Consider the following 15000-nt stretch of genomic DNA (forward strand, 5'->3'; position numbering starts at 1 on the left):
TTTATGAAAAGAGGAAATAACTATATATATATATATATATATATATATATATATATATATATATATATATATACATAATATATAATGTAAGGGAAAGATAGTAATCTCAACTAATGCAATAATAATTTGTCAAACTTGATTTGTTAGTGTGTTTTTAGGAACAGAATAGTCTAACAAAAACCTATCTATTCATTTGTATCAATAAAAATGATACACAAATACAAAATAAGGGTCTAGAACTTTGAAATTGTTCGATCCCCATTTTTTGTTGTTGCGCTATTTCAAGGCTTACATTATCCCTGGAAAATTTAAGCTACCATTGCGATTCTGGTTGTATTATTTGTACTTTACCTTTTTACGGAAAATAAAGAAAATTCAAAATACATGGCATTGTTCAGTTCAGTCATTCCCAATGCATTTTCTGCTCAATTCAGTTTGTGTGTGTGTGTGCATGCGCGTGCGTGTGCGTGTTCAAGTCATGCATTAGTCCTGAATGAGGTATATACAGGTGCTGGTCAAATTATTAGAATATCATGAAAAAGTTGATTTATTTCAGTAATTATATTCAGAACGTGAAACTTACATATTATATAAATTCATTACACACAGAGTGATATATTTGAAATGTTTATTTCTTTTAATTTGGATGATTAGTACTGACAATTACTGAAAATCCCAAATTCAGTATCTCAGAAAATTAGAATATTAGTTACGACTAGTACAAAAAATGATTTTTTAGAAATGTGGGCCGACTGAAAAGTATGAACATGGAAAGTTTCAGCATGTATGGCAATCAATACTTAGTTGCAGCTCCTTTTGCCTGAATTGCTGCAGCAATACGGCGTGGCATGGAGTCGACCAGTCTGTTGCACTCCTCAGGTGTTATGAGAGCCCAGGTTGCTTTAATAGTGGCCTTCAGCTCTTCAGCATTGTTGGGTCTGGCATCTCGCATCTTCCGCTTCACAATACCCCATAGGTTTTCTATGGGGTTAAGGTCAGGTGAGTTTGCAGGCCAATCAAGAAGAGGGATACCATGGTCCTTAAACCAGGTACTGGTAGATTTGGCACTGTGTGCAGGTGCCAAGTCATGTTGGAAAATGAAATCGTCACCTCCATAAAGTTGGTCCGCGGCAGGCAGCATAAAGTGTTCTAAAACTTCCTGGTAGACTGCTGCATTGACCCTGGACCTCAGGAAACACAGTGGACCAACAGCAGTAGATGACATGGCACCCCAGACCATTACTGACTGTGGAAATTTTACACTGGACTTCAGGCAACGTGGATTCTGTGCCTCTCCTGTCTTCCTCCAGACTCTGGGACCTTGATTTCCAAAGGAGATACAAAATTTACTTTCATCTGAAAACATAACTTTGGACCACTCAGCAGCAGTCCAGTCCTTTTTGTCTTGAGCCCAGGCGAGACGCTTTTGACGTTGTCTCTTATTCAAGAGTGGCTTTACACGAGGAATGCGACAGCTGAAGCCCATATCTTGCATACGTCGGTGTGTGGTGCTTCTTGAAGCACTGACTCCAGCTACAGTCCACTCTTTGTGGATCTCCCCCACATTTTTTAATCGGTTTTGTTTGACAATCCTCTCCAGGGCGCGTTTATCCCTCTTGCTTGTACACTCTTTTCTACCACATCTTTTTCTTCCCTTCGCCTCTCTATTAATGTGCTTGGACACAGAGCTCTGGGAACATCCAACCTCTTTGGCAATGACCTTTTGTGTCTTGCCCTCCTTCTTTAAAGTATCAATGGTCATCTTTTGGACAGTTGTCAAGTCAGCAGTCTTCCCCATGATTGTGTGTCATACAGAATCAAAACGAGAGACCATTTAAAGGCTTTTCCAGGTGTTTTGAGTTAGTTAGCTAATTAGAGTGTGGCACCAGGTGTCTTCAATATCTGACCTTTTCACCATATTCTAATTTTCTGAGATGTTGAATTTAGGGTTTTCATTGGTTGTCAGCTATAATCATCTTCTTTTTGGCAAAAAACACTTATAATGTATCAGTCTGTTTGGAATGAAAGTATACATTCTACAGGTTTGACTTTCTAAATGGAATTAATGAAATAAATCAACTTTTTCATGATATTCTAATAATATGACCAGCACCTGTATATACATGCCAGAGTACCTTTTTGTGTATATGTGTGAGTGCGTTATGTATGCATTAAACAAATGTATATTACACATGACAAAAAAGTATCATACTTTTTTGCATCATGTTTGTTCAATACAAGGCTCCATTGTGAATATTGTATTCAATAACAACCTTCTGGTGTTATGTTCAAACATGGTTTGTGATGCTTCCTCCTGTGAAATCGTGATGATTACCTCAGCGTGGAGGTTTCATCATGCATGAGCAATATATTAACACGCTGATGGTGAAGCAATAGTTTGGTTGTGCAAAGGCACAACCAAATGAAAAACAAGGAAGCAAAAAGACATCAATAGGGGAAGCCCCCCTGCATGAGGTCCAGCACCGACACCATGCCAATACACACACACACACACAGATTTAGCATCTACACGTTGAGCTGAGTCCAAAGACACCAAGCATAACACTCTAGCAAATGGTAACATGTATTTTACATGGTACACCTATGGTCTAGGACATGATCTCGGTGTAGCAAGAGGGCGAGCTTGATCTCATTGGACTCAGCTTAACGTGTAGATGTTAAATAACATGTAATTCGTCAGAAATCTCCATCGGGAAGCAAATCTATAGCTGGTCATTATTGATAAAGGCCTCCAAAATCGACAGCTAATTACTACCCCGAAACATATTCAAATATGATCATGTGTGGCACTGTTGCAATCGCCTCAAAACGTAGATGTCAAAGCACACCTTGTTTGCCCCGTTACGCCACCGGGAAGATATTTTCACACTTCTAATGGATTGATTCATATTTTAAGGTTCTCGGAGTGAGACTTTAAGCGGCTGCAGCAGAAGTGTTGAGACGAAAGATGATCAAGACATTTATAGAATATTCCCATTCACATTATGATTCTTCGCACGACCTGCAGGTTGGAGACTGAAATAACCCCCAAAATGAGTAATAATGTAAAAGCAGCCAAGTCCCACAAATTGCTTGAACTATTTATTTTATTCCATTGTTTCGTTGATATGCATTATTGAAAAGTTAAGCATATGGATTTGATGCAATATCCACAGTTCAAAATGGTACCATGATATGCGGTCACAGGTACATAGTTATCACCTGACAAACATGTCACGGGTTGAAATCAAAGGCAGTACAAATAGATAAAAATGTAGCTGAAGTTTCAAATGTCTTGTTTGTTGTATTAACCAGTTCATTTCTCTTTTGTGAAAGTCACCAAAAGTCCAAAAAAGTTAAACGCAAGGTCACAGGCTAACAGTGGAGCTGTGTTTGGGAACCAGCAGCCAAGAGCTTCCATGGAAACTTTCTACCCATGTTAAATAGATTTAGTTGGCAGTTCCTTTTCTGCCCATTCTTTTTTAAACTTGTGGAAGCACTTTGCAGTACTGGGAGACACCATTTCTAACGGCAATGGAGCTAGATTCTAAAAATATCAAAAGATGCCCAAAGCAAATACCTTCAACCCATAGTTGTGTTTTATCAAATTAAAAAATTTGAGTTTCATTGACCACAAATTGAGCAGAAATATGTTGCATACAAATCTTTAAATAGTTTAACCACATTAAGAAAAATACATTCGTTAATTTTTTTTATTAGTGAAGCCACAAGTTTTGCACATTATCCAAACAGAATACCTGAAATGTTGATATTTTCAGCCCTTTCGGGTTAAAACAAGAGAAAAGGACAACCTAACAAGAGTGAAAAGTTTGGGTTAGGTGACCTATAGTTCAAAGATGTCCCTGGTCAGGTAGACTAAATAAAAGTGTATTCCCAATTGCTCCAGGACATTCGTGTAATTTACTTAATTTACAGTGTTGAACCACCAACTGAAAGGGGGTATTTGCCATTAGTATGAGTGACGACATTTCATGGCTATTAATTTAGTTCATTATATTTAGCCGATTTGAAAAGACTTTTCTAGCAGGTGAGGCTGTCAAAGAACTAAATATGGAGCAACTACAAAAAGTAAATTTGCAGCATGACCAAATTATACAAAAAGTATAGGAACTGTTCTAGCAGATACGTTTTAGAAGTCTCTTTTGATAGGCAGGGAATAATTGTCTTTGTCACCCTGTAGTCATGCCATCAAATCTGTTGAGCAAAGTACCGCTACTGATTAATCCAGTAGACTCAGTCAAGTCCCCCTAGTTAGAAAATGGAAGAAACCCAGTTAGTCATGTAAATTATTCTGTTGTTACAAATGAAGACTAATACTTTCCACATATTGCGATCCAAGTTACTGGCTGCAGTCTTGGATTTTATAGTTCTATATGAATAGATTCAACTTACTAAACTATTAATAATGCTTCAGAAGAATTAACCTTTCTTGGATGGCAGATCTACCACAAGCCTCCATTGCCACAACCTCCAGATGGCTTACGACCTACGGCAACTCCTCGACTACTGCAAGCCAACAAATTGGCTCTTGCACACCAGACACGCATTTTGCTTTATTTTAGGTTTTCAAGCATCTTAAAATACCCAAATCATCGCTCCAATACACAAGTCAGCTAATGGCCTACAAGGAAATGCTGAAGCTAGTGTTAGTGATGGCGATAGAAATGGACAAACTTGCGTGTACAAATATGCAACTAGAATTGCAAGGTTCACAGCCCAGTTGCATAAGTGGTCGCAACCGTTGGATTGTAAGCAAGGGTAAAAAAAAAAAAAAAAAAAAAACTTCCCACAAACTAGTCAACATGGTCAATTGAAAGCCTGCACAAAACGACCCTGGAATAGTCAAATGCAGCTTTACAGCGGATGAATTAAGCCAAATTGCATAAACATCCAATGGTAAACAGTATACAAATGCAATCAAGGTTGCACTCACACTAGGTCATCTGGCCGTCGCAACTGTAGCCTGGCCACGGTAGGCTCTTGTACATACGCCATCACGTCGCTAGCATCCAAACAATTCTACCAAACCTTAACCAACTAGTGAAAAATGGAACAAAACTTTAGCACACACCCAGTGACTAATCACCTTGTCCAGGGGTGTTCCAACGTGGTTTACCAGAGGGCCTTATGGACTTAAAGTAAGCCACACATTTGACAGACAGCACCGAATGACGTTAAACTAAGCTAATCTACAGGTTACCAGTGCTAGTGCAATTACATGAGCATTTTGCACAATATTTGTACGCCAATGCTACGTAAAGCAGGCTTCTTCAGAAACCCGTAGCCTGCTACCTTGAAGGGCAACTGTAAAAAATCCTGACCAAGACCGAAAGATGGCTCTGGAAGCCACTACGGCCCACGCAACAGATTACTGCGTGGACCGTGGTGGCTTCCAGATCAACCCTTCGGTGGACCAATCATACACATGTATTCCGAGGATGTTTTGAAGACACTGGAGTCCCATGGCAATAGATTCCTTTGAAGACTAAGTTGTTATGGGGGGGCCCAAAGGGGGCCCCCCCATAGATCTTGTCAGTCATCTAACACCTGTTAAGAAAAACACACACACACACATCACAAGATACAAATCAGCAAAGCTAGGTTAACAAACAGCGGTGACATGCATGTCAAGGTGCAAAGACCAGGGATACTGATGGCTTGTGTCTGAGGAGACAGCCCAAAAACGTCAACATTTAATAAAGGAAAATAACTTTTACTCACTGCGGTGGTCTGTTTCGAAGTGCCATGTTGGGAGCAATATTTGTCTGGGCTGTTCAGTCAAATGCCCACAAAAACAAACACGCAACAACGCATACTTTCAGTTTGTATAAAGTGACAATAGTGATCTGCAATCTAGATCGAAAACTTTCAACCCTCACTAAACTCAACCTCGATTGACACAGGCCGATGCGAAAAGTAAACCAAACACATTGGGTTCACCTATAATAAAGGGGTGCGTGACAGGTGATCTCAATTAAGAGCTAATCAGAAAGAACACACTGATCGGCCATGAGTGACCCGGGGATTCCACCGGACGCGTTACGGCAGCGCAACGCTGCCTTGCGAGCCAGCCGTATTCCCGCGAGATCGCGAGATCCCGCGATAATCCTAAACCTAATGTACTCACCTTCCACTCCCAAAACTACTGCAATTAAATGCCAGGCATTGTCCTTTCTGACATTGTTCTTATAAAAAGGATGATTTGACACCCTTTGATTGATTGACTGCTGACCTGGTGCCACCGGTCATGACGTAATAGTGTTGGTGTTTTATTTATTGTGTTTTATTTTGAAAATTGACCGGAATGCTCTATGGCTTTTACTTTTTCACTTCCTGCCCTGATCGATCTGCTCTGTTGAAATTGACGCGGTTCAGCAACGGCTTGCGGCAAAAATAGAAATGCTACGGAATGATAGCGCTGCGGCACGGCGAGCTGCTCCTGGGACGTTGGTGCTGAGACATTCCGCAGCCGCGCCCTGTGGAAATGGTCTCATTGATTAAAGTGGAACCTATCTGCTGCGGTGACCGCGGCAGATAGTTTGGATTCGCAAACAAAACTTTTGGATTTGCAAACAAAACTTTTGGATTCCCATTAATATTTTTTTTATCACATTAATTTATCTTGCAATAAAACATTTTTTGATTGCAGTGTCGATAGTTTTGCTCTCAAATCTATTTTTTGATTGCAGTGTGGAAAGTTTTGCTCTCAAACCTATTATTTTTGATTGCATCATAAAGACACAAATCTACCTCCGTACTCGCCGTGCCGCAGCGCTATCATTCCGTAGCATTTCTATTTTTGCCGCAAGCCGTTGCTGAACCGCGTCAATTTCAACAGAGCAGATCGATCTGGGCAGGAAGTGAAAAAGTAAAAGCCATAGAGCATTCCGGTCAATTTTCAAAATAAAACACAATAAATAAAACACCAACATTATTACGTCATGACCGGTGGCACCAGGTCAGCAGTCAATCAATCAAAGGGTCTCAAATCATCCTTTTTATAAGAACAATGTCAGAAAGGACAAAGCCTGGCATTTAATTGCAGTAGTTTTGGGAGTGGAAGGTGAGTACATTAGGTTTAGGATTATCGCGGGATCTCGTGATCTCGCGGGAATACGGCTGGCTCGCAAGGCAGCGTTGCGCTGCCGTAACGCGTCCGGTGGAATCCCCGGGTCACTCATGGCCGATCAGTGTGTTCTTTCTGATTAGCTCTTAATTGAGATCACCTGTCACGCACCCCTTTATTATAGGTGAACCCAATGTGTTTGGTTTACTTTTCGCATCGGCCTGTGTCAATCGAGGTTGAGTTTAGTGAGGGTTGAACGTTTTCGATCTAGATTGCAGATCACTATTGTCACTTTATACAAACTGAAAGTATGCGTTGTTGCGTGTTTGTTTTTGTGGGCATTTGACTGAACAGCCCAGACAAATATTGCTACCAACATGGCACTTCGATACAGACCACCGCAGTGAGTAAAAGTTATTTTCCTTTATTAAATGTTGACTTTTGGGCTGTCTCCTCAGACACAAGCCATCAGTATCCCTGGTCTTTGCACCTTGACATGCATGTCACCGCTGTTTGTTAACCTAGCTTTGCTGATTTGTATCTTGTGATGTGTGTTTTTCTTAACAGGTGTTAGATGACTGACAAGATCTATGGGGGGGCCCCCTTTGGGCCCCCCCATACCAACTTAGTCTTCAAAGGAATCTAGTGCCATGGGACTCCTGTGTCTTCAAAACATCCTCGGAATACATGTGTATGATTGGTCCACCGAAGGGTTGATCTGGAAGCCACCACGGTCCACGCAGTAATCTGCTGCGTGGGCCGTAGTGGCTTCCAGAGCCATCTTTCGGTCTTGGTCAGGATTTTTTACAGTTGCCCTTCAATGTAGCAGGCTACGGGTTTCTGAAGAAGCCTGCTTTACGTAGCATTGGCGTACAAATATTGTGCAAAATGCTTATGTAATTGCACTAGCACTGGTAACCTGTAGATTAGCTTAGTTTAACGTCATTCGGTGCTATCTGTCAAATGTGTGGCTTACTTTAAGTCCACAAGGCCCTCTGGTAAACCACGTTGGAACACCCCTGGACAAGGTGATTAGTCACTGGGTGTGTGCTAAAGTTTTGTTCCATTTTTCACTAGTTGGTTAAGGTTTGGTAGAATTGTTTGGATGCTAGCGACGTGATGGCGTATGTACAAGAGCCTACCGTGGCCAGGCCACAGTTGCGACGGCCAGATGGCCTAGTGTGAGTGCAACCTTGATTGCATTTGTATACTGTTTACCATTGGATGTTTATGCAATTTGGCTTAATTCATCCGCTGTAAAGCTGCATTTGACTATTCCAGGGTCGTTTTGTACAGGCTTTCAATTGACCATGTTGACTAGTTTGTGGGAAGTTTTTTTTTTTTTTTTTACCCTTGCTTACAATCCAACGGTTGCGACCACTTATGCAACTGGGCTGTGAACCTTGCAATTCTAGTTGCATATCTGTACACGCAAGTTTATCCATTTCTATCGCCATCACTAACACTAGCTTCAGCATTTCCTTGTAGGCCATTAGCTGACTTGTGTATTGGAGCGATGATTTGGGTATTTTAAGATGCTTGAAAACCTAAAATAAAGCAAAATGCGTGTCTGGTGTGCAAGAGCCAATTTGTTGGCTTGCAGTAGTCGAGGAGTTGCCGTAGGTCGTAAGCCATCTGGAGGTTGTGGCAATGGAGGCTTGTGGTAGATCTGCCATCCAAGAAAGGTTAATTCTTCTGAAGCATTATTAATAGTTTAGTAAATTGAATCTATTCATATAGAACTATAAAATCCAAGACTGCAGCCAGTAACTTGGATCGCAATATGTGGAAAGTATTAGTCTTCATTTGTAACAACAGAATAATTTACATGACTAACTGGGTTTCTTCCATTTTCTAATTAGGGGGACTTGACTGAGTCTACTGGATTAATCAGTAGCGGTACTTTGCTCAACAGATTTGATGGCATGACTACAGGGTGACAAAGACAATTATTCCCTGCCTATCAAAAGAGACTTCTAAAACGTATCTGCTAGAACAGTTCCTATACTTTTTGTATAATTTGGTCATGCTGCAAATTTACTTTTTGTAGTTGCTCCATATTTAGTTATTTGACAGCCTCACCTGCTAGAAAAGTCTTTTCAAATCGGCTAAATATAATGAACTAAATTAATAGCCATGAAATGTCGTCACTCATACTAATGGCAAATACCCCCTTTCAGTTGGTGGTTCAACACTGTAAATTAAGTAAATTACACGAATGTCCTAGAGCAATTGGGAATACACTTTTATTTAGTCTACCTGACCAGGAACATCTTTGAACTATAGGTCACCTAACCCAAACTTTTCACTCTTGTTAGGTTGTCCTTTTCTCTTCTTTTAACCCGAAAGGGCTGAAAATATCAACATTTCAGGTATTCTGTTTGGATAATGTGCAAAACTTGTGGCTTCACTAATAAAAAAAATTAACGAATGTATTTTTTCTTAATGTGGTTAAACTATTTAAAGATTTGTATGCAACTTATTTCTGCTCAATTTGTGGTCGATGAAACTCAAATTTTTTAATTTGATAAAAACACAACTATGGGTTGAAGGTATTTGCTTTGGGCATCTTTTGATATTTTTAGAATCTAGCTCCATTGCCGTTAGAAATGGTGTCTCCCAGTACTGCAAAGTGCTTCCACAAGTTTAAAAAAGAGTGGGCAGAAAAGGAACTGCCAACTAAATCTATTTATCATGGGTAGAAAGTTTCCATGGAAGCTCTTGGCTGCTGGTTCCCAAACACAGCTCCACTGTTAGCCTGTGACCTTGTGTTTAACTTTTTTGGACACTTTCACGAAAGAGAAATGAACTGGTTAATACAATAAACAAGACATTTGAAACTTCAGCTACATTTTTATCTATATGTACTGCCTTTGATTTCAACCCGTGACATGTTTGTCAGGTGATAACTATGTACCTGTGACCGCATATCATGGTACTATTTTGAACTGTGTGGATATTGCATCAAATCCGAAATAAATAGTTCAAGCAATTTGTGGGACTTGGCTGCTTTTACATTACTCATTTTGGGGGTTATTTCAGTCTCTCCAACCTGCAGGTCGTGCGAAGAATCATGTGAATGGGAATATTCTATAAATGTCTTGATATCATCTTTCGTCTCAACACTTCTGCTGCAGCCGCTTAAAGTCTCACTCCGAGAACCCTAAAATATGAATCAATCCATTAGAAGTATGAAAATATCTTCCCGGTGGCGTAACGGGGCAAACAAGGTGTGCTTTGACATCTACGTTTTGAGGCGATTGCAACAGTGCCACACATAATCATATTTGAATATGTTTCGGGGTAGTAATTAGCTGTCGATTTTGGAGGCCTTTATCAATAATGACCAGCTATAGATTTGCTTCCCGATGGAGATTTCTGACAAATTACATGTTATTTTGCATCTACACGTTAAGCTGAGTCCAATGAGATCAAGCTCGCCCTCTTGCTACACCGAGATCATGTCCTAGACCATAGGTGTACCATGTAAAATACATGTTACCATTTGCTAGAGTGTCATGCTTGGTGTCTTTGGACTCAGCTCAACGTGTAGATGCTAAATCTGTGTGTGTGTGTGTGTGTGTGTGTGTGTGTGTATTGGCATGGTGTCGGTGCTGGACCTCATGCAGGGGGGCTTCCCCTATTGATGTCTTTTTGCTTCCTTGTTTTTCATTTGGTTGTGCCTTTGCACAACCAAACTATTGCTTCACCATCAGCGTGTTAATATATTGCTCATGCATGATGAAACCTCCACACTGAGGTAATCATATCAGGTGGGATCGATTTCACAGGAGGAAGCATCACAAACCATGTTTGAACATAACACCAGAAGGTTGTTATTGAATACAATATTCACAATGGAGCCTTGTATTGAACAAACATGATGCAAAAAAGTATGATACTTTTTTGTCATGTGTAATATACATTTGTTTAATGCATACATAACGCACTCACACATTTACACAAAAAGGTACTCTGGCATGTATATATATACCTCAATATACCTCATTCAGGACTAATGCATGACTTGAACACGCACACGCACGCGCATGCGCACGGGCACACACACACACACACAAAAACTGAATTGAGCAGAAAATGCATTGGGAATGACTGAACTGAACAATGCCATGTATTTTGATTTTTCTTTATTTTCCGTAAAAAGGCAAAGTACAAATAATACAACCAGAATCGCAATGGTAGCTTAAATATTCCAGGGATAATGTAAGCCTTGAAATAGCGCAACAACAAAAAAGTTATTACGCAAACAAATCAAATGAAAACTTCCACGGAACCTCACTGAACGCCAGCTCAAGGGTTATTAAATACAGTTGAAGAAATGATGGCCACCCCAAAGGCTGCTTTGTGTCAAAAAGGAGAAATGTGTGACATTCAGTTACAACCACAACCCGCGGTGGGGTCGTTATAGTTATAGAAATAATAGACAGAATTAAACTCTTGGCGGCATCAAACAGCAACACACGTTGGTTTGGTATAATACAATGTCTGGAGAGAGCGAGAAGTCACAGGGACAGAGAGCTGTGCCACAAGTGAGAAAGGTCAATGGTGGTTTCTAGGTTAGAGAAAATATATGAAAAGAATGGAAAATGGTCTATACATTTTAAATGTTTTAAAGCAGCAAAAATGGCACCTTCTGAAAATAGCAAAATGCTATACTATACATTGTAGATTGAAATATGTAGCAATTCATGGCAAATATATAACAATATCCAAACCACTGGTTTCATTAAACAGTAAAACATTTTTCATCTTAATTTCTATTTACAATACATATTTACAGAATATCAATTATAATTGCTCTAATGTTTATACTTAAAAAGAAATATGGAAATAAATCACTGATATTCCCAGAGGCAGTGAACGGGTAAAGGACTTTTAAGCTGAAAAGGGGACATTTAATAAATCCAATGAATCCAATCCAATTCCCCCTGAAAGGTTTGATTTAAGTCCTGGTCCTGATCTAATCGACAATGTTTATGATCAGGCAGTGCTAATAGAAAGAGGTTGTGTAAAATCGTCAGCTTCAGTGATTGGACGACCTCATAGCTTGGACGACCTCATAGCTCCGTGAGAGTGATCTGGAACTGTCCAGCGCTGACCTGTGTCGTCTCGATCAGGAAGGCCGACTGGTTGCTATAGTGTTTGATTATGTTGTCGTCCATGTTGACAAAAATCCTGAACAAAAGAGAGAAAATTATGTTAGCATCATGAGTGACCATCAATACAATCATCCCTGGCTGTATTGAATGTACTCAGAGAGCTACAACGGTTTTGAAATGAGTTGAAATGGGTCACATTGTAGTGATTTTAACTTGTATCATCTGGCACACAAGGGCTCCATTAAACCAGCACATCCATTTTGTTTCTTGGTGTGTTTCTTGTTTTGCATAATGGCCCGATTCAGAACATTGAAGAATTTGTAGAAGAAAAGTTAAATATTCCTGAATTCCTGAAAGGCATTAACTAAGCCCTGTTGTATATTATTTTACTGTCAGCCACCTGAACACTAAATTATCTTTAAATTGATAATGACTGAACCGACAAGTCACACTGTGTGCCTGCGGGGACAGAACTGATTGAAGACAAAGGCAAAAAAATAAAATGGGGCAATCCAAGGAAAGAATGCTACTCGACCTGTTGCCTAGCCACTAACACGCCACTAAGCCTTCAGCGTTCGCTCGCGTCCCTAGAAGAACATCCTGTGGGTATGTCTGCCCCTTACCGACATTTCAAGCCAAGCGTACGAGACAAAGAGCATTCTTAAACTGACTTAAAATAACTTGTTTTTAAACTCTAACCAACCCATTTTCAAAGCTTTTGTTAGTGGAAAAAATAGGTTTAAGGTTACAATTGACGTCTCTGTGGTGCAACAGCTTTGTCGTGTCGAATGTAACAATAACTACGTTTTATGTTATTCTTTCTTAAAAATAAAGCCAGGCAAACAGCCAATAAGGGCATCTTATCTTTAAATACTTGTGGTGTACTGGTAGTAAATACAAAAACTATAGCAACAAAAGAGTTATCGGACATGTCATCTCTTTCATTATCAATAAAGGAAAAATGGGTGTAGTATCATGACAAGCATCAGATTATGAAAACATAAATAAGGAAAAGACGCGACTCATGAATGAGTCACCTGTATGTTCTTCTGAAAAAGTTTTCCATCCTCTCAATCATGTGTCTTTCGATCGGATGAGCTCCAATTAGCACATTCCGGAATGAGGAGCGCAGGGCTAACTGGCCTAGCCTGTCCGACAACATTTGCTTCAAAGAGAGCCACATTTAACCCCTCAACCAAGCCTGCCATTTATTGTATGCTCTTCAAATTGTGACACTGAGAAAGGAGCCTTTTATGAAGAAGAGGTACTCACCCTCTTTTGCATTTCTTGTACATCTTCCCGATGTTGTCCTTCTGAATGCCGTACTTTTCAGAAATCTGAGAACAACAAGAGTGCAAAGTTAATTCTGCTATACATGCTAACGTGGACACTTGCTAAAGTTGATTCTATGTTTGTGTATGTGAGCGTGTGTCCGTGTGTCCGTGCGTGCGTGCGTGTGTGCGTCCGTGTGTGCGTGCCTGTGTGCGTGCGTGCGTGCATGCTTTTTGTGTGTCTGTCTGTGTGTGTACAGCTCTTGTCAGGACTTACAGCTTCACGGAGACTGGTCAGTGTCGGCGTGTTGAGCATGAGCGCATCGAACACTTCTTCGCTCTCCGTTCTCACGTACAACAGAACTGTTGAACAATAGGAAGACAAACGCCCGTGAGACTCATGTTTGTGGAGAGCTTCAAAAATGCTCCATCCCGCAAAGCAAAAAAAACGCATTCATGATCCTGTTTGTTAATCTGTTTACCTCTCTGTGATTCATCTCGCCGGGGGGTTTTGCCCGGTGGGGGGCTATCCTGGTCTCCCGACTCTTGGTAAGATCTCTTCAAGGAAATCCTGAACAAGCAGAACCAAAGGCCATAGTCACATTGAAGCCTCGCCCAATATTGGCATTGATTTATTATTTGTGTTTGTATTTTTGTCCTGTTTTAAATGGCCACAGTTGGCATGAAGGGAAACCGTCGCTTACCTTTCGATCTCGTCGAGTGTGGTTAAGGGCGTGGTCTGGAAGAGAATAGGAAAAAGATGAGAAGCTTTAGATTATTGATGTGCTTACAGAATCCTTGAGTGATGAAGTACATTGCCCAACGTCCCCTTGTGTCTTTGTATCGGTTTCAAGATGTCAGCCCTAAATACGGGCTCCAGCTACATCCTTGTATTTTATCAGGCTGCTCCATCAGAGATAACTGACTCATAGACGTTGGCCGATGGAATCTGGTGTTGCATAACTATGGGAAACGTTCACTATTTGAAAGATTCAGCTTTACTGGAGTTGAACCAAATTTTTCTTCACTCTTGCATTTGCATGCAATCACCTCGGTACATGTATACTGAGCGGCAAGGGAAAAATGACCTACATGGACAGATCCCTTACTACCCCCACATCGTTATGGCAACAACCTGAACCCCACACCACTGTGTGCATGTACCCTGTGTGTGTGTGTGTTTTTGTGTGTGTGTGTGTGTGGGGGGGGGGGGGGTGCTGTGGCTTTGGGTAAGCCCTCATGGAATAATGTCAGTGTTGGCCCGTACTCTTGCAGAGTTTCATCTGATCTGGGTTAAGGGACTCCTCTTGCTTGAAATGACAGCTCTCTGATCCCCCCCCCCCCCCCCCCCTACATAGTTTCCCACACTTTTCCCTAATTTTCCTTCCCTCTCTCTCATAGCCTCAAGATATCGTGTTGCGACTACACCTGCTGCTACTAGAAACTCCTGCACCGGGAGGGACACGCCGGAGTGAAGGAGGGAGGGAGGGAGGGAGGGAGGGAGAGAGGGAGGGAGGGAGGG

The 15000-nt window shown here is 40.8% G+C and overlaps 1 protein-coding gene across 1 annotated transcript in view; it reads right to left on the bottom strand.

Annotated features, from left to right (window-relative positions):
* Positions 1-11218: 11218 nt before the first annotated feature.
* The window catches only part of grhl3 (grainyhead-like transcription factor 3), a 10883-nt gene continuing 7101 nt past the window's right edge, over positions 11219-15000 (bottom strand). Inside the window, exons 11-15 of the mRNA XM_030357533.1 lie at positions 14183-14217; positions 13961-14049; positions 13756-13841; positions 13480-13544; positions 11219-12283 (exon numbers count right to left, since the gene is read on the bottom strand). Coding sequence (XP_030213393.1) covers positions 12166-12283; positions 13480-13544; positions 13756-13841; positions 13961-14049; positions 14183-14217 — 393 coding nt within the window. The 3' untranslated portion in view covers positions 11219-12165. The remainder of the gene's footprint in view (positions 12284-13479; positions 13545-13755; positions 13842-13960; positions 14050-14182; positions 14218-15000) is intronic.

This window comes from Gadus morhua, chromosome 5, assembly GCF_902167405.1.
Source record: "Gadus morhua chromosome 5, gadMor3.0, whole genome shotgun sequence".
NCBI lineage: Eukaryota > Metazoa > Chordata > Actinopteri > Gadiformes > Gadidae > Gadus > Gadus morhua.